This window comes from Tiliqua scincoides, chromosome 5 (assembly GCF_035046505.1).
Source record: "Tiliqua scincoides isolate rTilSci1 chromosome 5, rTilSci1.hap2, whole genome shotgun sequence".
NCBI lineage: Eukaryota > Metazoa > Chordata > Lepidosauria > Squamata > Scincidae > Tiliqua > Tiliqua scincoides.
Genome location: NC_089825.1, coordinates 127,548,111 through 127,563,530, shown reverse-complemented (window position 1 = coordinate 127,563,530; position 15,420 = coordinate 127,548,111). Strand labels below are relative to the sequence as shown.

Below are 15,420 nucleotides of genomic sequence, written 5' to 3'. Positions count from 1 at the left end.
CTTAATCTCATTTGGTGCAACCTCCTGTAATTATCCATGTTGCGTAGTTGAGCCAAGATAATTCCTGATTGATCCTTGCTTGTTAGCTTATAAATTGTTGCCTGTTCCTCCTGCTAATATATTCTTGCTAATAATCATTTTCCCCCAGTTATTGTATTTATTGTTAATTGTGTCAACTAGAGTGTTAACTGTCTTTTTTTCTTCCTTCCAAAACTTTGTTGTGGTTGTTCATTCTGGGTCTGTTTTGTTAGTTGGTTCCTAGGATGTAATGAATTCTCTTGATCGTTTTAATTAATTCTGCCCCAAAGAGGCCATCTTGAGCAAGTTGCTTGTCACCCTGACCGTTTATTCATATCACTCTTCTTTCTTAAAAGTCATCAGAGACCTCTGGCATTTTGTGGTTTTTCATCTCCCTTAATGAATTGGATATGAGATGCAGTGGTCTGGGATCCTGGCTTCAGTCTGCTTCCCAATTAAATAATTCCAATTAGCCCTAGGAAGGGCAATCATCATCTTTGTTTTAGGGTACAATTTGAGGGATTAAAAGCATTCAGTATTTTTAGTCTGTAGTAAACTGGGGAAGAGGGTTCTTTGAGCAGTCCACATAAATATAGTTGCACAAACCTACTGGATCCTTGCCTGTGAAAGGGCTGTCATCTGTCAGGTGAAGTGCTGCAAGAGAGTGGGGTACCTTGAATTTTCACAGCCTGCAGGAGGAGAAGCTTCCGTTCCACCATGTTCTATTACCCCAATGTTTTGCAACGTCACACGGGATGCTTTGCTACGATTTGGTAACTACCTTGCAGTGTGTGGGGTGCTGTAGGCGGGAGTATTGAGGGCAAGTGCAGGATTCTGGCAGCCCCCGCAGACCCCCCCCCGCCCTCTTGACGATCCTTCCTCTGTCTCCCAGGCTGGCAGCAACTGGTGCTACCAAGCTGGTGAAGCGGGAGTACCTGAAAGTCAACGTCCCGCAAACCTGGTGAGTGATGGCAGGCCAGAAGCCTAGGCTGTCCAGGTAACATGTGGTGCAACAGGTGTCTCCAGGGAGGGATGGAAGAAATGATGGACAACCAGTTTGTGGCACTGATCAGCATTGGGTACTGAGTGTCATGTATCTGGCTTATGGCCCAGCAGATGCCATTGCAAGAAAAAAGCTTCCTATCCTTTTTCTGTCTGTGCTCCCCCAATCCTTGTGTTTAAAACGGAAGGAAAGGAGAGACTCTAATATCCTCTTTTGCTTCTGAGTCATGCTCAAGTCTCTGTGCATTTGTGAGTGTATTGCACAAGCTTGTAGAAATTCATGTAGAAAGAGCAAAGCAAGTTTCTAGTCCTGAGGGATCAGCTTGAAAGTTGGTGAATAAGGCCTGGTAAAGGTCCAGGAATTGGTGGAAGATCTTCCAGGAGGTAGGAGCTATTGTGCTAGCCCTCTACCCCTTCCCAGGACAAAAAGGGTAATGTGAGACGAGGTTGAATGGAGGAATACCCATGAAAGGATGGTTGGCTGGAGTAGGACACAGCTGTACAGGTGACATCTCTCTCTTCCTTCCTCTGTAGTGAGGAGATCATGGACTACATCCTGGTGAAGGTCCCGCCACCCATTCCAGGCGCTCCTCAGCCTCGCTTCTCACTCTACCTTTCTGCTCAGCTGCAATATGGAGTGGTCCTTGTCTACAGCCGCCAATGCCAATACCTCGTCGGTACAGACTCCCCTTCCCATCCTTTCCCTAATGATGCAACTCTGCCTCTTCCTGTCTCAACTTCCTCTCCCTTTATAGGGCATCCCTGCAACAAAATGTCCACACACACCATAGTGTCAAATTGATTATGCTATAATTTACATACGTACTGCATATGGTGTGCACAGAAGCAGTTAAGAACATGAGACCAGCCCTCCTGGATCAAGCCAAAGGCCCATCTAGTCCCTGCTTCTCACAGTGGCCCACCAGATGCCTCAGGGAGCACACAAGACAACAAGAGACCTGTATCCTGGTGCCAAGATAACCTTACTTGACCTACAGCACAATCCTATGCATGCCTACTCAGAAGTAAACCCCATAGTGTTCCATGAGGCTTACTGCCAGGAAAGTGTGTATAGGATTGCAGCCTTAGTTAGTTAGTTAGGCCCAAATTCTAACCAACTTCCCAGCTCTGAAATAGCTGTGCCAATGGGACATTTAGTTGGGGGACAGTCATGGAGGCCTCCTCAAGATAAGGGAATGTTTGTTCCCTTACCTTGGAGTTGCATTGCCCTTACCTCGGTGTTGAAAAAGTTGGTTAGAATTGTACCCTTAGTTAGCTAGTTAGGAGCAGTCTAATCCTGAGTTGCCCGAAGTGCGGGGCTGCCGCAACACCAAAATGGCTACTGTGGCTTCCTGAGTGCAACCGGGCAGCCCACAGTAGCTCATTGGGGGAAGGGGACTTTTGTCCCCCTTCCCTGGGTAAGGGCAGTAGCCCGACAATGGGGCTGCTTGATTCTGTGGCGGCTCTGGAGCCAGTGCAGAGTTGGAGAGCCCCGTGTCTGGCACACAGCCCGACGTGGGGCTCAGGATCCGGTGGAGCCGAGCTCTACGGCACTTTTGCTATGGTGCACACTGGCGGTAAGCCAGCACTCCAAGCTCAAGATTGGGCTCTTCGTTAGTTAGTTAGACCAAGTACTCAAAATGTTTCCCACTGGTATCTGTTTACCGTTGACTGAGGGCCCAATCCTACCCAGCTTTCTGGAGCTGATTCAGCTGTGCCAATGCAGGGTGCAAGCATCCTGCGGTGATGGGCTGTCACGGCGGTCTGCTCAAGGTAAAGGGGTGTTTGTTCCCTTCTCTTGCGGCTGCACTGCGGCTGCATCGGTGCTGGAAAGTCGGGTCCTAAGGGATCTATCGACATCCATGGTGCTGTGTGCGTTGGGATGGTTCCACAGTTCTCTTCAGTCACTTCCCTGAGATGTTCAAGTGCTGCAGGTTATCTGCAATGATGTACAGAATCTGTGAATTAGAGCTCATTACAATGTGTGTACATTTTTTTTAAGGCACCCTGTATGTTAAAGTCAGTACCATTTATGTCATCCTCCCCTGGAATTGTGTGTCTTGCTCCCCACCAGTAGCTAGAGGGAGTACAGAGTTTTGCCTTTGTGTACGCCTCTGTTTTGCTCCCACTGCCTGGAGTGACTCTGAAGGGGAGGGGGAGGGGCCCCTTGCACTCTGCCGTGGGGCTCCCTGCAGACTTAGTGCATTGCACCCCCCCTCTAGCTACACCACTGCTCCCTACCCCTCTCAGTTCTCCTGGAGTGTCAGAGGCCCCTCAGGTTCTGGTTCATGTGAACAACTGTGATGAGAGAATGAGGGGGTGGTACATCTGGATGTGGTCCCCTCCACCCCAACCTCCTCTCTCCCTTTCAGAGGAGATCCAGCACATCTTGGAAAGGCTCAGCCGGGCCCATCAGCAGATCCGCATCGACCTGACGGACTTGGAGCAGTGAGTGACCTCCACGCCCCGCCGCGGCGACTTTACATCCTGGTTTGGCTTCGGTTTCCCTGTGTGGGCTTGTGCATAAGAGCACCACTTAAAAAGGCGCCTCTTTGCTCAGTTACATATCATGTTGGCAACCTTCAGTCGCGAAAGACTCTGGTATCGCGCTCTGAAAGGTGGTTCTGGAACAGCGTCTAGTGTGGCTGAAAAGGCCGATTCGGGAGTGACAATCCCTTCCACACTGGGAGCAAGTGTAGTGTGTCCCTGGTCTGTCTCCCTGGCTATGGGCCTTCCTTCTTTGCCTCAGACTGTTGGCCAAGTGTCTCTTCAAACTGGGAAAGGCCATGCTGCACAGCCTGCCTCCAAGTGGGCCGCTCAGAGGCCAGGGTTTCCCACCTGTTGAGGTCCATCCCTAAGGCCTTCAGATCCCTCTTGCAGATGTCCTTGTATCGCAGCTGTGGTCTACCTGTAGGGCGCTTATGCATATATGTGAAACACTTAGTTGTTTTTCCCAAGAGTCCTTCAGAAGAGTCACTGGTAGACCAGTGACTGTAGGGTCAGACCAGAGTTGGCCTGCATGGCCTTTTGGGATCCTTACTGTGGTTTTAACCCTTTGCTTTCTATTTTTCCCAATTCTCTAGGCCAGGGCTGCTGCTCCCTGATCAACTGGCCCTGATGGAAGCCATGGAGAAAGCGCCTGACCCCTTCTTTGGAATGATGGAGCCCCTGCTTCCCAGCCCCATATCTATTCCGCATGTAAGAGTCTTGCTCCTCAGTACTGTCTCTTGCCCGCTCTTGTTTCTCTTGCCCACGGCTAGTGAGTCCTGGCTTTCCTGGTGCCAGATCAGGAAACAGGTGCCATTCTGTCCCTTGATCCATCCCTTGCAGGTCAGGTGCATCCTGGAGGCACCTACCCCTGAAAGGAGCCCACCTGGACGATCTCCTCCGTCTCCCCGGCAGAGGAGGAGGGCAGGTGAGTCAGGAATGGAGAGGTCAAGGCAAGGAAAAAAGATGGGTGTGGTGCCTATAATGACACTGTCAGTGGGACTGGAGAGCTCTCGGTTCCCACCCACCCCCAGAGCGACAACAATCAGACTGAGAAAGGTTCTGCTGGTGAAAAGGTGGTCCCTTTCTGAGCCTGGGATGGGACAGTTCCGGTTCTGCAGCAGCCCCTAATCCTGGCTGGGTCTGAGAGGTGGTGATCACAGACCCCTCATCCTCACAGACGTGCCCTGTGAGTTCTGTGTGATTTGCAATTTTGGAAATGGTAGAGTATTAGGCTGCAGAATCCAGGATCCCGATGATCTCAGTTTTAATAATTTAACACGAATTTCTGTTTCTCAAGACTTCAGAGATGGGCTTTAACGTATGCGCGCAAGTTCAGCCCTTAGAAGCTAGAACTGGGAGAAGAGGGACTGAGCTGGGTTCCGGTGGTGGTGGGGGGGCTCAGAGGGAGATCATCAGTGGCATAGCAAAGTTATCTGGTACCCAGGGGAACAACATTTTTTAATACTCCCCATATCACCCCCCCATTTTTTACACCCCCATACAACATCTTAGAGGCCTCTAAAGCACCCCTCAAGGCTTTGTGTCCAGGGCATTGTACCCCTTGCCCCCCTTAATTACACCACTAGAGCTCATTGTCCCTTCCCAGGTGGAGCCAGGTAGGACTTGGTCTGCATGAGATAGGAACCCCTCATAACTCTTCCTTCAAAACCGCCCTTCAAACCCACCTGTACCATGTGGCTGGTTGTTAGTTTTGGCTTGCATTATAAGCTGCTTCACAGCCTGGTTCTAGGCTGGAAGGCAGGACCCAACCAGAGGAAGTGGCTAAGTCATCCCTAGCTTTTCTGCCCCCTTCATTCCCTTGTTCCCCCCGCCAGCCAAAGAGCCGCCCCTCACAGTCTCCCCTGACGCCATCACTCTTCGGGAAGCGGAGCCCATCATGCTGCTGCAGATTGAGGTGAGTCTCGAGCTGGGGTGGGAGGTTGGGGAGGAGAACAGCTGCCTGGCTGTCTGCAGGAGGCTCCAGGTGGCCAAGTCCTGTTCTGTCTGTCACAGGATGAGCGGGACCTGCCTGAAATCACAGCGCAGGAGATTGACTTGTTGGTGGAACAGGAAGCGTTCTTGGTTCCCGGTGAAGGGAGACCTCCACAGTCGCCCCTGGTTTCTCCCAGGAAAAGACGTGCAGAGGAAGGTAAGAAGAGGGGACTGGTAAAGAAAGCTGGGGTAAGGAGCTCTACTGCACTGCTGATATTATGCCTCCTTCCATCGAAGCCCACAAAACACACGGTGTTGGGGGAGGGGGTCTGTCATCAGCTGTTAGTCATGATAACTAATGGAGCCTCCCCTTCAGAGGTAGTCTACCTCTAATGCCAGTTGCGGGGGAGGCAACAATAATTTTCTCGCCCTACCTGTGGGCTTCTAGAAACACCTGGCTGGTTCTTTGGTTGGAAGCAGGATGCTGGATGAGAGAGGTCACTGGCCTGCTCCAGCTGGGCTCTTCTGACGTGCTGAATTCAAGGTGCTGGTTATGATCACAAAGCCCTGGACGCCTAGGGGCTTGCCTGACCATAGGTATGGCTGGTGGCCACCGGGGTTCCTTGGGTCCAGAGGAAGCGAGTGGCACTTGGTGGTGGAGCAACTGCTTTGAAGGTTGGATGCTTCTGGCCCATCCCTGTACTGTGCTGGAGTACAGAAGGGTCATGCAGCAGAAGGAAGTGGCCACGGCTGTCCGTCCATCCATTTCCAGTGCCTGCCTTTTCTCTTTTTCAGTGTCTGCAGAGGAAGCCAGAGAGCAGGAGCTCCTGCGGCCGTCAAAACTCTCACCTCCCACACGGTAAAGGGACAGAGCAGGGGTGGGCAGTGTGTTGTTTTTCAGTCCCCGGGGGAGCAGAGGAGGCAGACGGGACAATCCGGGGACGGGAATCGTGCTCGGGGTGCCCTTGCGTGCCCACTTTTGCCTTGGGTCAAACAGGTTGGGCAAGACGGGTGCACGTGTGGGTTGCTTGACCGGAGCCGACAGTGAGGTCAAGGAGTGCTCTGTGTTCACCCAGGATATGGCGGGCGGGGGGGGGGGGTTTGGCTCCACTGTGACAGCAACCATGTGACTTTGGTCTGTCAGCTGTGACCCTGTCAGAAGTGGGGCAGCAGTACCTAAGTGTCCAGGGGTGGCTTTGTGGCAGACTGGCATAGGATGCAAAACAGAGGTGTGATCAGGAGGCAGAAGGAACCAGTAGAAATACCCCCCCCCCCCGCAACAGTTTGCCCCAGAGTGGTACTGTGCTGCAAGCAGCTGCTTAAGTGCAACCTGACCCTTTGGCAGATGGGCTTTAACCTGAAAATGGTGCAGGGGAAAAGGGTTAAACAACACCCCCCCCCCAATACCATGCGCCCAGGCTGGATCAGGGTGCCCCCAGCTATTTTTTAGAGCGTGTAGGACTCCTTCTGTCCCACTTGGGCATCACGCCCATCTTCTGAGAGTGGACTTTGTGTTGCACACAACTGGGACCTGGACCTCCTTCATTGCTGCCCTGGAGACTGTCGGCCTGTGGGGATAAAGGCCAGCTTCCCTTGCTGTGCTGCAGGCCACCCTCTCGCTGTCACTGATGTGAGAGCTCCTGCCGTGAGAAGAGTCTTTGCCACCACAAGGAATGTGGGCCTCATCTTCATTCTCCCCCCCCCCCACAGGGTTGAGGAAGAGCCCTCGGCAGCCAGGGAGATGGGAGTTCTCTTGACAGATGAGGTGGGACTCCCAGAGGAGCCCCCCCTGCAGCCTTGGGGTGAGTTGGGGAGGTTGCCGGAGAGGGGTGGAGAAGGCAAACTTAACTTGGAGACAGAACTTGAACCGTGTTGGCTGGCGGTGAAATTAGGCTCCCTTTGCCCCAAACATGGGAGGCTTGCAGTCTCAGCTTTGCACCCAGAAGGTCCTGGTTTGGTCCGCAGTGTCTCAGGCGGCAGGAGTGGCAAAGGTCTCTCTTCACCCGGGACCATGGAGAGTTGCTGCCTGGCTGAGCAAATAATACTGGGCTAAATGACCTGGTGGTCTGTCTGTCTGTCTGTCTGTCTGTCTGTCTGTCTACTAACCCAAGCCCTGTTGGTTCCCCCCAGAGGTGACACCTCCTTCAGCGAAGCCCCCGTTGCTGCCTTCTCCCCGTTCACCCTTGGTCAGCCCCAGGTTAGAGCAGCCCTTTCCACTGAGCCCTGAGGTAAGGAGACACTGAGGCTGGGAGAGCATCCAGTTCTCTTGTGCCAGCCCCACTGCAGTCAGGGGGCAACTGCCCAGGAGTGTTGTGTCGATTTAGGAAGAAACGGCTGCAGGACACTCACTGGTCCTCCTTGCTCTCTCAGCTCCGCCTACCTGTGTACGAGCCATCCCCGGCCCGGCCTGCCAAGAGACGAAGGCAGCTGCTCTTCTCGGATACTGTGACCCAGATCTCCAGGGAAGACTTCCAGAAGCAGATCCTGGATACCCAAACCCGGTGTCAGCCCCTCGTAAGCATTGGGACTGTGCAGCAGTGGGAATTGAGCGGCCAGGAGACTTCACCTCTCTGGTCCAATGAATTGCTGTTTCAGGGAAAGCAGGTGTTTGGCAGTGCAGGAGAGTGTTGTCTGGCGGTGGGTACACAGTCTGGGCATTCGAAAGGACTAGAATTCAGCTTTGAGTGTGGAATTTAGTATCCTGAGAATCTTGAAATGTGCTCGCTTTCTCCTAAAAAAAATCAAATTTCCGACCTATAAGCTTGCATAGAGGCTTGCTGGTGTCTGTAGACTGTAGCAAAATCTCAAAAGAAACAGGGAGGACTGTGGGAGACTTGCAGAGAGGAAGAGGCAGGTCTTCAGAGCCCAGCAGAGTTCTCCCCCTGCCCATAATTAGCATAAACAGTAAAAAACATATGCAGAGTGAGCCAGTATATGACCCTTAGAAGCCTGCCCCTGGGTTAGTTCAAGAAGCAAAATCCAGCCCCTCTGCCCATCCAAGCTCGAATTTACCATCCCTCACAAAATTTGGATAGTATCTCTTCTGGGAGTTGCCCTTCCTGAGCAACTGGAATATTTGTGAATGTCCCGTGTTCTCTCCACCGTTTCAGCTAATTGGTGTTGGTGGCTTCACCACCACACATGTGATGACATGTAGATTTCTGTTGCGCCATTGATAAAGTTGGTAGAATTCAGGCCGTTTGTGATGCAGGGTTGTGGCCTGGTTTTCTTTAAGTACCTTCTGCCTCTGAGGGTGCAGTCCATGGCCAGAACTAAAGAGTGACCCAGGAAGTCTCCTCTCCGAACACTGAAAGCTCTTATTGACACCTGCCGTCTCCCTTCCTTACTCTAGAAGACGGTGCTGTTGCCACCAAGTAGGCTGAAGACCCCAGCAGAGCTCATGGAAAGTCCGACATATGGTGAGCACTTGTGAGCGCTTCAGCTGTGCTGAACTTCCTTCTCCTCCTCCTTGCCCATGTGATCCAGAGGAGGTAGCCAAGCCCTTGCCTCCTGCCTTCTCCTTGACTGTCCCCTGAGCAATTCTCTTGCTCAGGAACAAAACAGATGCTGATGCCCTGATAGGTGGGACCAGCCAAGAAGAAAGCAAGAGCCAAAGGGGCTCTTCTCGTACCCCGAGTCCTTGGCTTATTTGTCCTTGCCAACTTGTGCAAATGCTTGAGAAAGCCAGCATGGCGTGATGGCTCGGACCTTGGACTGAGGATATCCAATCCCTCTCTCCCGACCCTGGATGAGTTGTGCTGTCACCCAAATTAACTGGTTTTCTGTGAAGAGGAAACTGGGGGTGGCAGACAGAGAGAGCGGCAGAGGACTGGAGCGCACCAGGCCACCTTCTCCACCAGCTGTGAACACTGCTGAGGCAGATTCTTAGTCCATCAGGTTCAGCACTGCTGGCACCGATTGACAATGACTCTCCCTGGTTTCAGGCAGAGGGGTCTGTTCCAGCCCTCCTTGGAGAGGCTGCATGCAAAGTATTTAACAGCTCATTGTCCCTGCTCTGAAACTGGGGGCAGAAGAAGAGCTCAGCGGAGCAGGGCTAAGCAACAGACGGAGAAAAGGGGTCAGGGGCTCTCCAAGCTGCCCAGTCTTCTTTGCCTCTTTCCTGGGAAGGTGTCGGAATCCTCCCCGGGTCCATGTGGCCTTTCCCATGAAGAGCATCATGCTCAGCCAGGGGTGGCGTGATCAGACCTTGGCTGCAAATTGGACACAGCAGGACTTTCTTGTGGCCACTGAGTGCTCCCAGCTGAGCAGCCCTCAGTTGCTCCAGGCAAAAGGTGAAGCCCTGCCCTGTCCCCTTTCAGGATGGATGCACCCCACCCTCCACCACCTCTGGGCCCGCTGCGCCAACCTGCAGCCCATGGATTACGCCAGGCAGCGTGCGGCAGAGCAGGAAGCCCAGAGGGCAGAAGAAGCAGTGCAGAGAGTGGAAGTGCCCAGTGAGCTGGAGGTAATGGGCTGGGCCAACGTGGTGGAATTGCAGGGCTCTTTCCGCCCGGCCTCTGGAGTCTTTGATGCTGGATCCCACCCGCTGGATTCTGGCAGTCAGAAATGGGAAACGTATTTTCCTGGCTTCGCTGGCAATGGGCAAAAGAGGAATTTGGAAACGGAGGAAGAGTGTCTGGATGCCGGCAACTGAAGCCTGTTTCCCCGAGATGGCCCCTGTCTAGCAACAGTGACAGGAAAGCCATATTGTCAGAATAGCAGCCTCTATTTTCTTTCTAGACAGGAAAGCCTTAGAATAGCAGGTGGGCCGTTGCCCTTCAGGTCCAGCTTGTGAGCTTCCTTGAAGGCTGTGTTGGTCTCTGGGGGGAAGATGCTGCTGGAGTAGTGGCACCTTTGGGCTCTTAATCAGAGCCGTGCCTGTGCTGCGTCCGCTGCCTTTTTGACCTCCCTCGCCGACCCACTTCCTGTTTAAGAGGGTGCCCTCTTTTTGGTTCCTTGGCCTTATACAAACCCTACCCAAGCTCTTCCAGGTGGCCCTCCCCTCATCTGAGCGGAAGTTAGTTCACCATCAACTGCTGAGACCTTTCCCCTAAGCAGATAGAATATCCACAAACATTCGGTGATGTCAGAGCAGCTTGGCCAATCAGGTGAAGATGGGGGGGGGAGCTCAAACATCTTCAGGACTCCTCCCCTAACCAGTTCTGTTTCTTTGCTCTGATTGCTGGCACTTCTGTTTTGGCAGGAGCTGCGAGCGGCCGAGGAACCCAGCGTACCACACCTGGGCTCGTCAGGTGCGTAGGGATGGCACAGGTAGCTTGTCAACTGCCTTGTGTAAGCAGGGTAGTGTGGAGCTGGTCTGCTGTGCTTGTTCCACTCCCCTTATTTGAAACCCCTTAGTTCTCCCACAGGCACCAAACCTTCCATAAAATGCACAGTATTTGTCCACTTTGCAGGAGTTTCCCTGGAGACGTCAGAGGAAGAACCTCATCCTAGCCTGGAGGCGGTTGAGGAGAGGTGAGTCTCCCCTCCCCCCCCCCCAGTGAATGGGTTTCCAGCCAGGTCTCCTTCTGAGCCTGCCCCTCCTTCCTGCAGGGTCCTCCTAGAGCCGGAGGAAGCTGTGCTGCCCGTGGTGCCTGAACTCCCAGAAATAAGTTTTGAGCTGCCTGTGGAGAAGGAGGCCATCACCCTGGACTACGTACGCAGGTGTGGCTGAACAGCAGGGGCTCCAGTGCCTAGTGATGGGAAGCCAGGAGTTCTGGGTGGCATTTCTTGCAAGTAGCCCTATCTGATTTGACCTTTGAGATGTCTTTCGGCTCAAGGAGAAATTAGAGGTCTGGGACCACTTGTACCTTCCAAATAATCCCACAACTTTTAAGAAGGTCGTGCTTCAAAAATAGTAGAGAAACTTCTCCTTCTGCATGGGGGACAGAAAGTTCCAGGAGAATGGGGGTGGAGCAGTCTCTGCTGGTAGCCTTTTATAAGTTGCAGAGGGCTTCCATATTTTTCCTTCTGCTTCCTTGTGGTGTTGATTTTGAGAACCCCCCCCCCCCCCCCGGCAAGGCCAGATCAGGAATCACAGTACATCAGGGCTCTGTGGGGTAGCTGCTCCTGCAACCCAGGCTTGGCCCGTCTTCCCCTCTCCTCCAGGTTGGTCACAGCCAAACTTGAACAAGTCGAAGAAATCACGTTTGACCAGCTGGTGCCCCTTACAGCTTCACGGTTGATTGCCTGCCGCTTCTTCTACCTGTGCCTGGGTAGGTAGGGGGTTGGGGGAGGGTTAGCTCTCCTTCTCCACTAGCCCTGCCAGTGAAGGCTGTGCAGCCTCTCACTAGTCCAGCAATGATTCCATGCCCCACGGCCTGGCTGGAATGTGCAGTGCCTTGAGGGCACCAGGATGCAGGTCTTTTGTTATCTGGTGTGCTCCCTGGGGCATTTGGTGGGCCGCTGTGAGATACAGGAAGCTGGACTAGATGGGCCTATGGCCTGATCCAGTGGGGCTGTTCTTATGTTCTTAACTACAATTCCCAGGAAGCCTTGCAGGTCTCTCGTTATCTGGTGTGCTCCCTGGGGCATTTGGTGGGCCGCTGTGAGATACAGGAAGCTGGACTAGATGGGCCTATGGCCTGATCCAGTGGGGCTGTTCTTATGTTCTTAGGCAGCCACCCTTGGAGAGGGTTAACATAAGAACATAAGAACAGCCCCACTGGATCAGGCCATAGGCCCATCTAGTCCAGCTTCCTGTATCTCACAGCGGCCCACCAAATGCCCCAGGGAGCACACCAGATAACAAGAGACCTCATCCTGGTGCTCTCCCCTACAGCTGGCATTCTGACTTAACCCATTCCTAAAATCAGGAGGTTGCGCATACACATCATGGCTTGTACCCCATAATGGATTTTTCCTCAGAAACTCGTCCAATCCCCTTTTAAAGGCATCTAGGCTAGACGCCAGCACCACATCCTGTGGCAAGGAGTTCCACAGACTGACCACGCGCTGAGTAAAGAAATATTTTCTTTTGTCTGTCCTAACCCGCCCAACACTCAATTTTAGTGGATGTCCCCTGGTTCTGGTATTATGTGAGAGTGTAAAGAGCATCTCCCTATCCACTCTATCCATCCCCTGCATAATTTTGTATGTCTCAATCATGTCCCCCCTCAAGCGTCTCTTTTCTAGGCTGAAGAGGCCCAAACGCCGTAGCCTTTCCTCATAAGGAAGGTGCCCCAGCCCCGTAATCATCTTAGTCGCTCTCTTTTGCACCTTTTCCATTTCCACTATGTCTTTTTTGAGATGCGGCGACCAGAACTGGACACAATACTCCAGGTGTGGCCTTACCATAGATTTGTACAACAGCATTATAAGAGCAGTTAAGAGCAGTTTACATAGCTTTACAATGTTTCTTTCACCCCACCATCATCTGTGTCTGCAAAGAAGAGAGAGGGCACACTGGGAGGCAGTCTGCAGGGTTCTGAAAAACAGGCCCAGATTTCCACCCTCTTTTCCTGGGTGAACAGGCTGACTTGACTGGGTGACGCCAGTGCGTTAACCTGCTTAGGGCTGCTCTTACTCTCTTAACAGTTCTTGCTGCCTCCCAGTACCTGTCCCTGGAGCAAGCAGAGCCCTTTGGGCAGATTCGCATTCGACGTGGTGTCCGTTTCCACCTCAGTTAGCAGCTCCTGCTCCGCAGATCTCAGCGCCAGGGGGGCTTCTGTGTGGACCCAGACTGGACCTTCCAAAGACAAGATCCAGCTCCTCTGGAGCTTTTTGCTAGTGGGTTTGGTGGTGGTGGTGGGGGGGGGGAGTTGTTGTTAAAATGCTAGTTTTCCAGTTAAATAAAACTATTTTCCTTTAACTTTCAAGGCAGACTCATTTGGGCCCCTCCAGCTCTGAATTTCTAGCCCGACAAGCATCCTGGTAAAGGCAGCCCTGGTGCAGCCACCTGAAGACCAGATTGGCCAGCCAGATGTCACTTGGAGGCTCCAGTGCAGTCATCCCTTGTCATTTGTTCCCTGGGTCTGGGATACTGCTTAAAGGGCTCATAGGAAGGTTTCCCCCCCCCCCCGCCACCACCTCCAGCTGGAGTGTGTGCTGTGGCAGAGAGCCTAGTTCCCCCCTTTTCATTGTAGATTTTTATTTTTCACCTTTTTATACCATCCTTTCCTGTACATAGCTCCTCCTCTTCCTTTATCTTCACAACAACCCTGTAAGGCTGAGGTATTCAATCTGTGCATCCCGCCTCCCTAGTGAGGCGTGGCTAGCCTCCAGGGGCGTCAACAGGCATCTCAGGGAGAGAGGCTGCTCTGCTCCACTTCACTGAGCTACCTGCTGACTTGCTGCTTTTCTGCAGCTGTGAAGGAGGTGGGTGGGACAGCGTGAGGCTGGGGGGAGGTGGGAGAGAAGGCTGGTTGGGCAGGCAGAGGTGCCGCATCTCATCATGGAGCTCTCTCCATGTGTAGCCTTGCCCCAAGGACTACAATTCCCAGTGTGCCCCTCGCCCTGGGCATTCTGGGATTGCTCAAGGCTGCTTGGGAAGGAAGGAGCCAACCTGCTCCTAGTGGGGGGGATGTCCAAATGCCCCAGCCTGCACCCCTCCGTCTTGCTTGGGGGGAACAGGGGTGGCATCTGCATGCTGGGTGTGTGTGTGTGTGTGTGTGTGTGTGTGTGTGAGCAGCCCCAATCTACTTTGGGGTGAGTTGTAATCTTGTTGGGTGTGGCTGCAATCCTTTCCACACTTTCCTGGGAGTAAACCCCACTGACTCAAATGGGGCTTACTTCTGAGTAGACCTACATAGGCTTGGGGGTCTGTGTCAGCTTAACCCAGGATCCTCACCTTTCTCTTTTTCCTCCCCCTTCAAAAAAGAAAAAAGCCACTCTTGATGGCTTTGTCTCCAAAAATTGATTAAAAATAAAAAAATCCCCATTCCTTTTTAGCCATTCCCCTTTTTCCTCCTGCCTCCTTTTTTTTTGGGGGGGGGGGGGGTACTCTGTTGGCTGCTATTGAAGACAAAAGGCACAATCCTAGCTAGGTCTACTCAGAAGTAAGTCCTATTGTGTTCAATGGGATTTACTCCCAGGAAAGTGGGGTTAGGATTCCAGCCAAACAGTCTCTAGGTCTCAGTTTGTATCAGTTTGCAATTAGCAGATACACACAAAACAAAGTCTTCCCCTCCTGCAAATTCATCACTTCCCCCCTCCCTTTCCAAAACCCTCCAGGTGTGCTGCTGACAAACTCAGGGCACAATCCTAACCAGGTCTACTCTGAAGTAAGTTCTATTTTGTTCAATGGGGCTTACTCTCAGGTAAGTGTAGTTAGGATTGCAGCCTCAGAGTGCTGGCAGCCTTGTTTCTAGTGTATAATTATAACACCTTCATCCCCATTTGGGGGGCTAACTGAGGTGAGGTGTTGTAATGGGAAGCTGTGGCCAATGGCTACAAGGATCAGGGGAGGGGCAAGCTGGAAAAGTTCGAGAGCCACTGCTGTAAGGTAAAAGTCTGGCAGGGGACATCCACTAAAACGGAGTGCTGGGAGAACTGGAACACAAAAGAAAATATTTCTTTACCCAGCATGTAATTAGTCTGTGGAACCCCTTGCCACAGGATGTGGTGCTGGCATCTGGTCTGGGTGGCTTTCAAAGGGAATTGGACAGATTTCTGGAGGAAAAGTTCAGCACAGGTTACAAGCCACCTCCTGGGTTTATAAGTAGGCTACCTCAGAAAGCCAGGTGCAAGGGAGTGGCAACAGCATGCAGGTATTTTGTTGGCTTGTGTGCTCCCAGAGACATCTGGGCCACTATGAGATACAGGAAGCTGAACTAGATGGGTCTTTGGCCTGATCCAGTGGGGCTCCTATTGTGTAAAGCAGGCACTCATCACTACCTGATAATCATGTCTCAAGAGGAAGGAGAGTAAGTTCACTTCAGCTCTAGGCCCAACACCCATCCACTACCTCACTCTGCTGGGGGGGGGGTGTGTGTGGCAGGATACAAGGGCAATTTCCTGTTTCTTTGCAAGACACATGAG

At 52.5% G+C, this 15,420-nt stretch overlaps 1 protein-coding gene across 1 annotated transcript; it reads left to right on the top strand.

Moving 5' to 3' along the window:
* The first annotated feature begins 735 nt into the window (after window positions 1-735).
* Window positions 736-10,921, top strand: REC8 (REC8 meiotic recombination protein). Its single transcript, XM_066631300.1, has 16 exons — window positions 736-791; window positions 911-979; window positions 1,555-1,697; window positions 3,393-3,468; window positions 4,104-4,218; window positions 4,351-4,435; window positions 5,352-5,425; window positions 5,524-5,659; window positions 6,238-6,301; window positions 7,153-7,244; window positions 7,573-7,670; window positions 7,813-7,956; window positions 8,795-8,861; window positions 9,762-9,907; window positions 10,646-10,694; window positions 10,857-10,921. The coding sequence occupies exons 1-16, from the start codon at window positions 736-738 to the stop codon at window positions 10,919-10,921; spliced, it is 1,479 nt and encodes a 492-aa protein (XP_066487397.1).
* Window positions 10,922-15,420: the final 4,499 nt, after the last annotated feature.

What these genes read in the sequence shown, in the direction of transcription:
- REC8 (XM_066631300.1), top strand. Translation starts at nt 736, where the DNA reads ATGTTCTATTACCCCAATGTTTTGCAACGTCACACGGGATGCTTTGCT. An exon ending in AAACTCTCACCTCCCACACG is followed by an intron (nt 6,302 to 7,152) that starts GTAAAGGGACAG and finishes CCCCCCCCACAG; the next exon opens with GGTTGAGGAAGAGCCCTCGG. An exon ending in CCTTTCCACTGAGCCCTGAG is followed by an intron (nt 7,671 to 7,812) that starts GTAAGGAGACAC and finishes TTGCTCTCTCAG; the next exon opens with CTCCGCCTACCTGTGTACGA.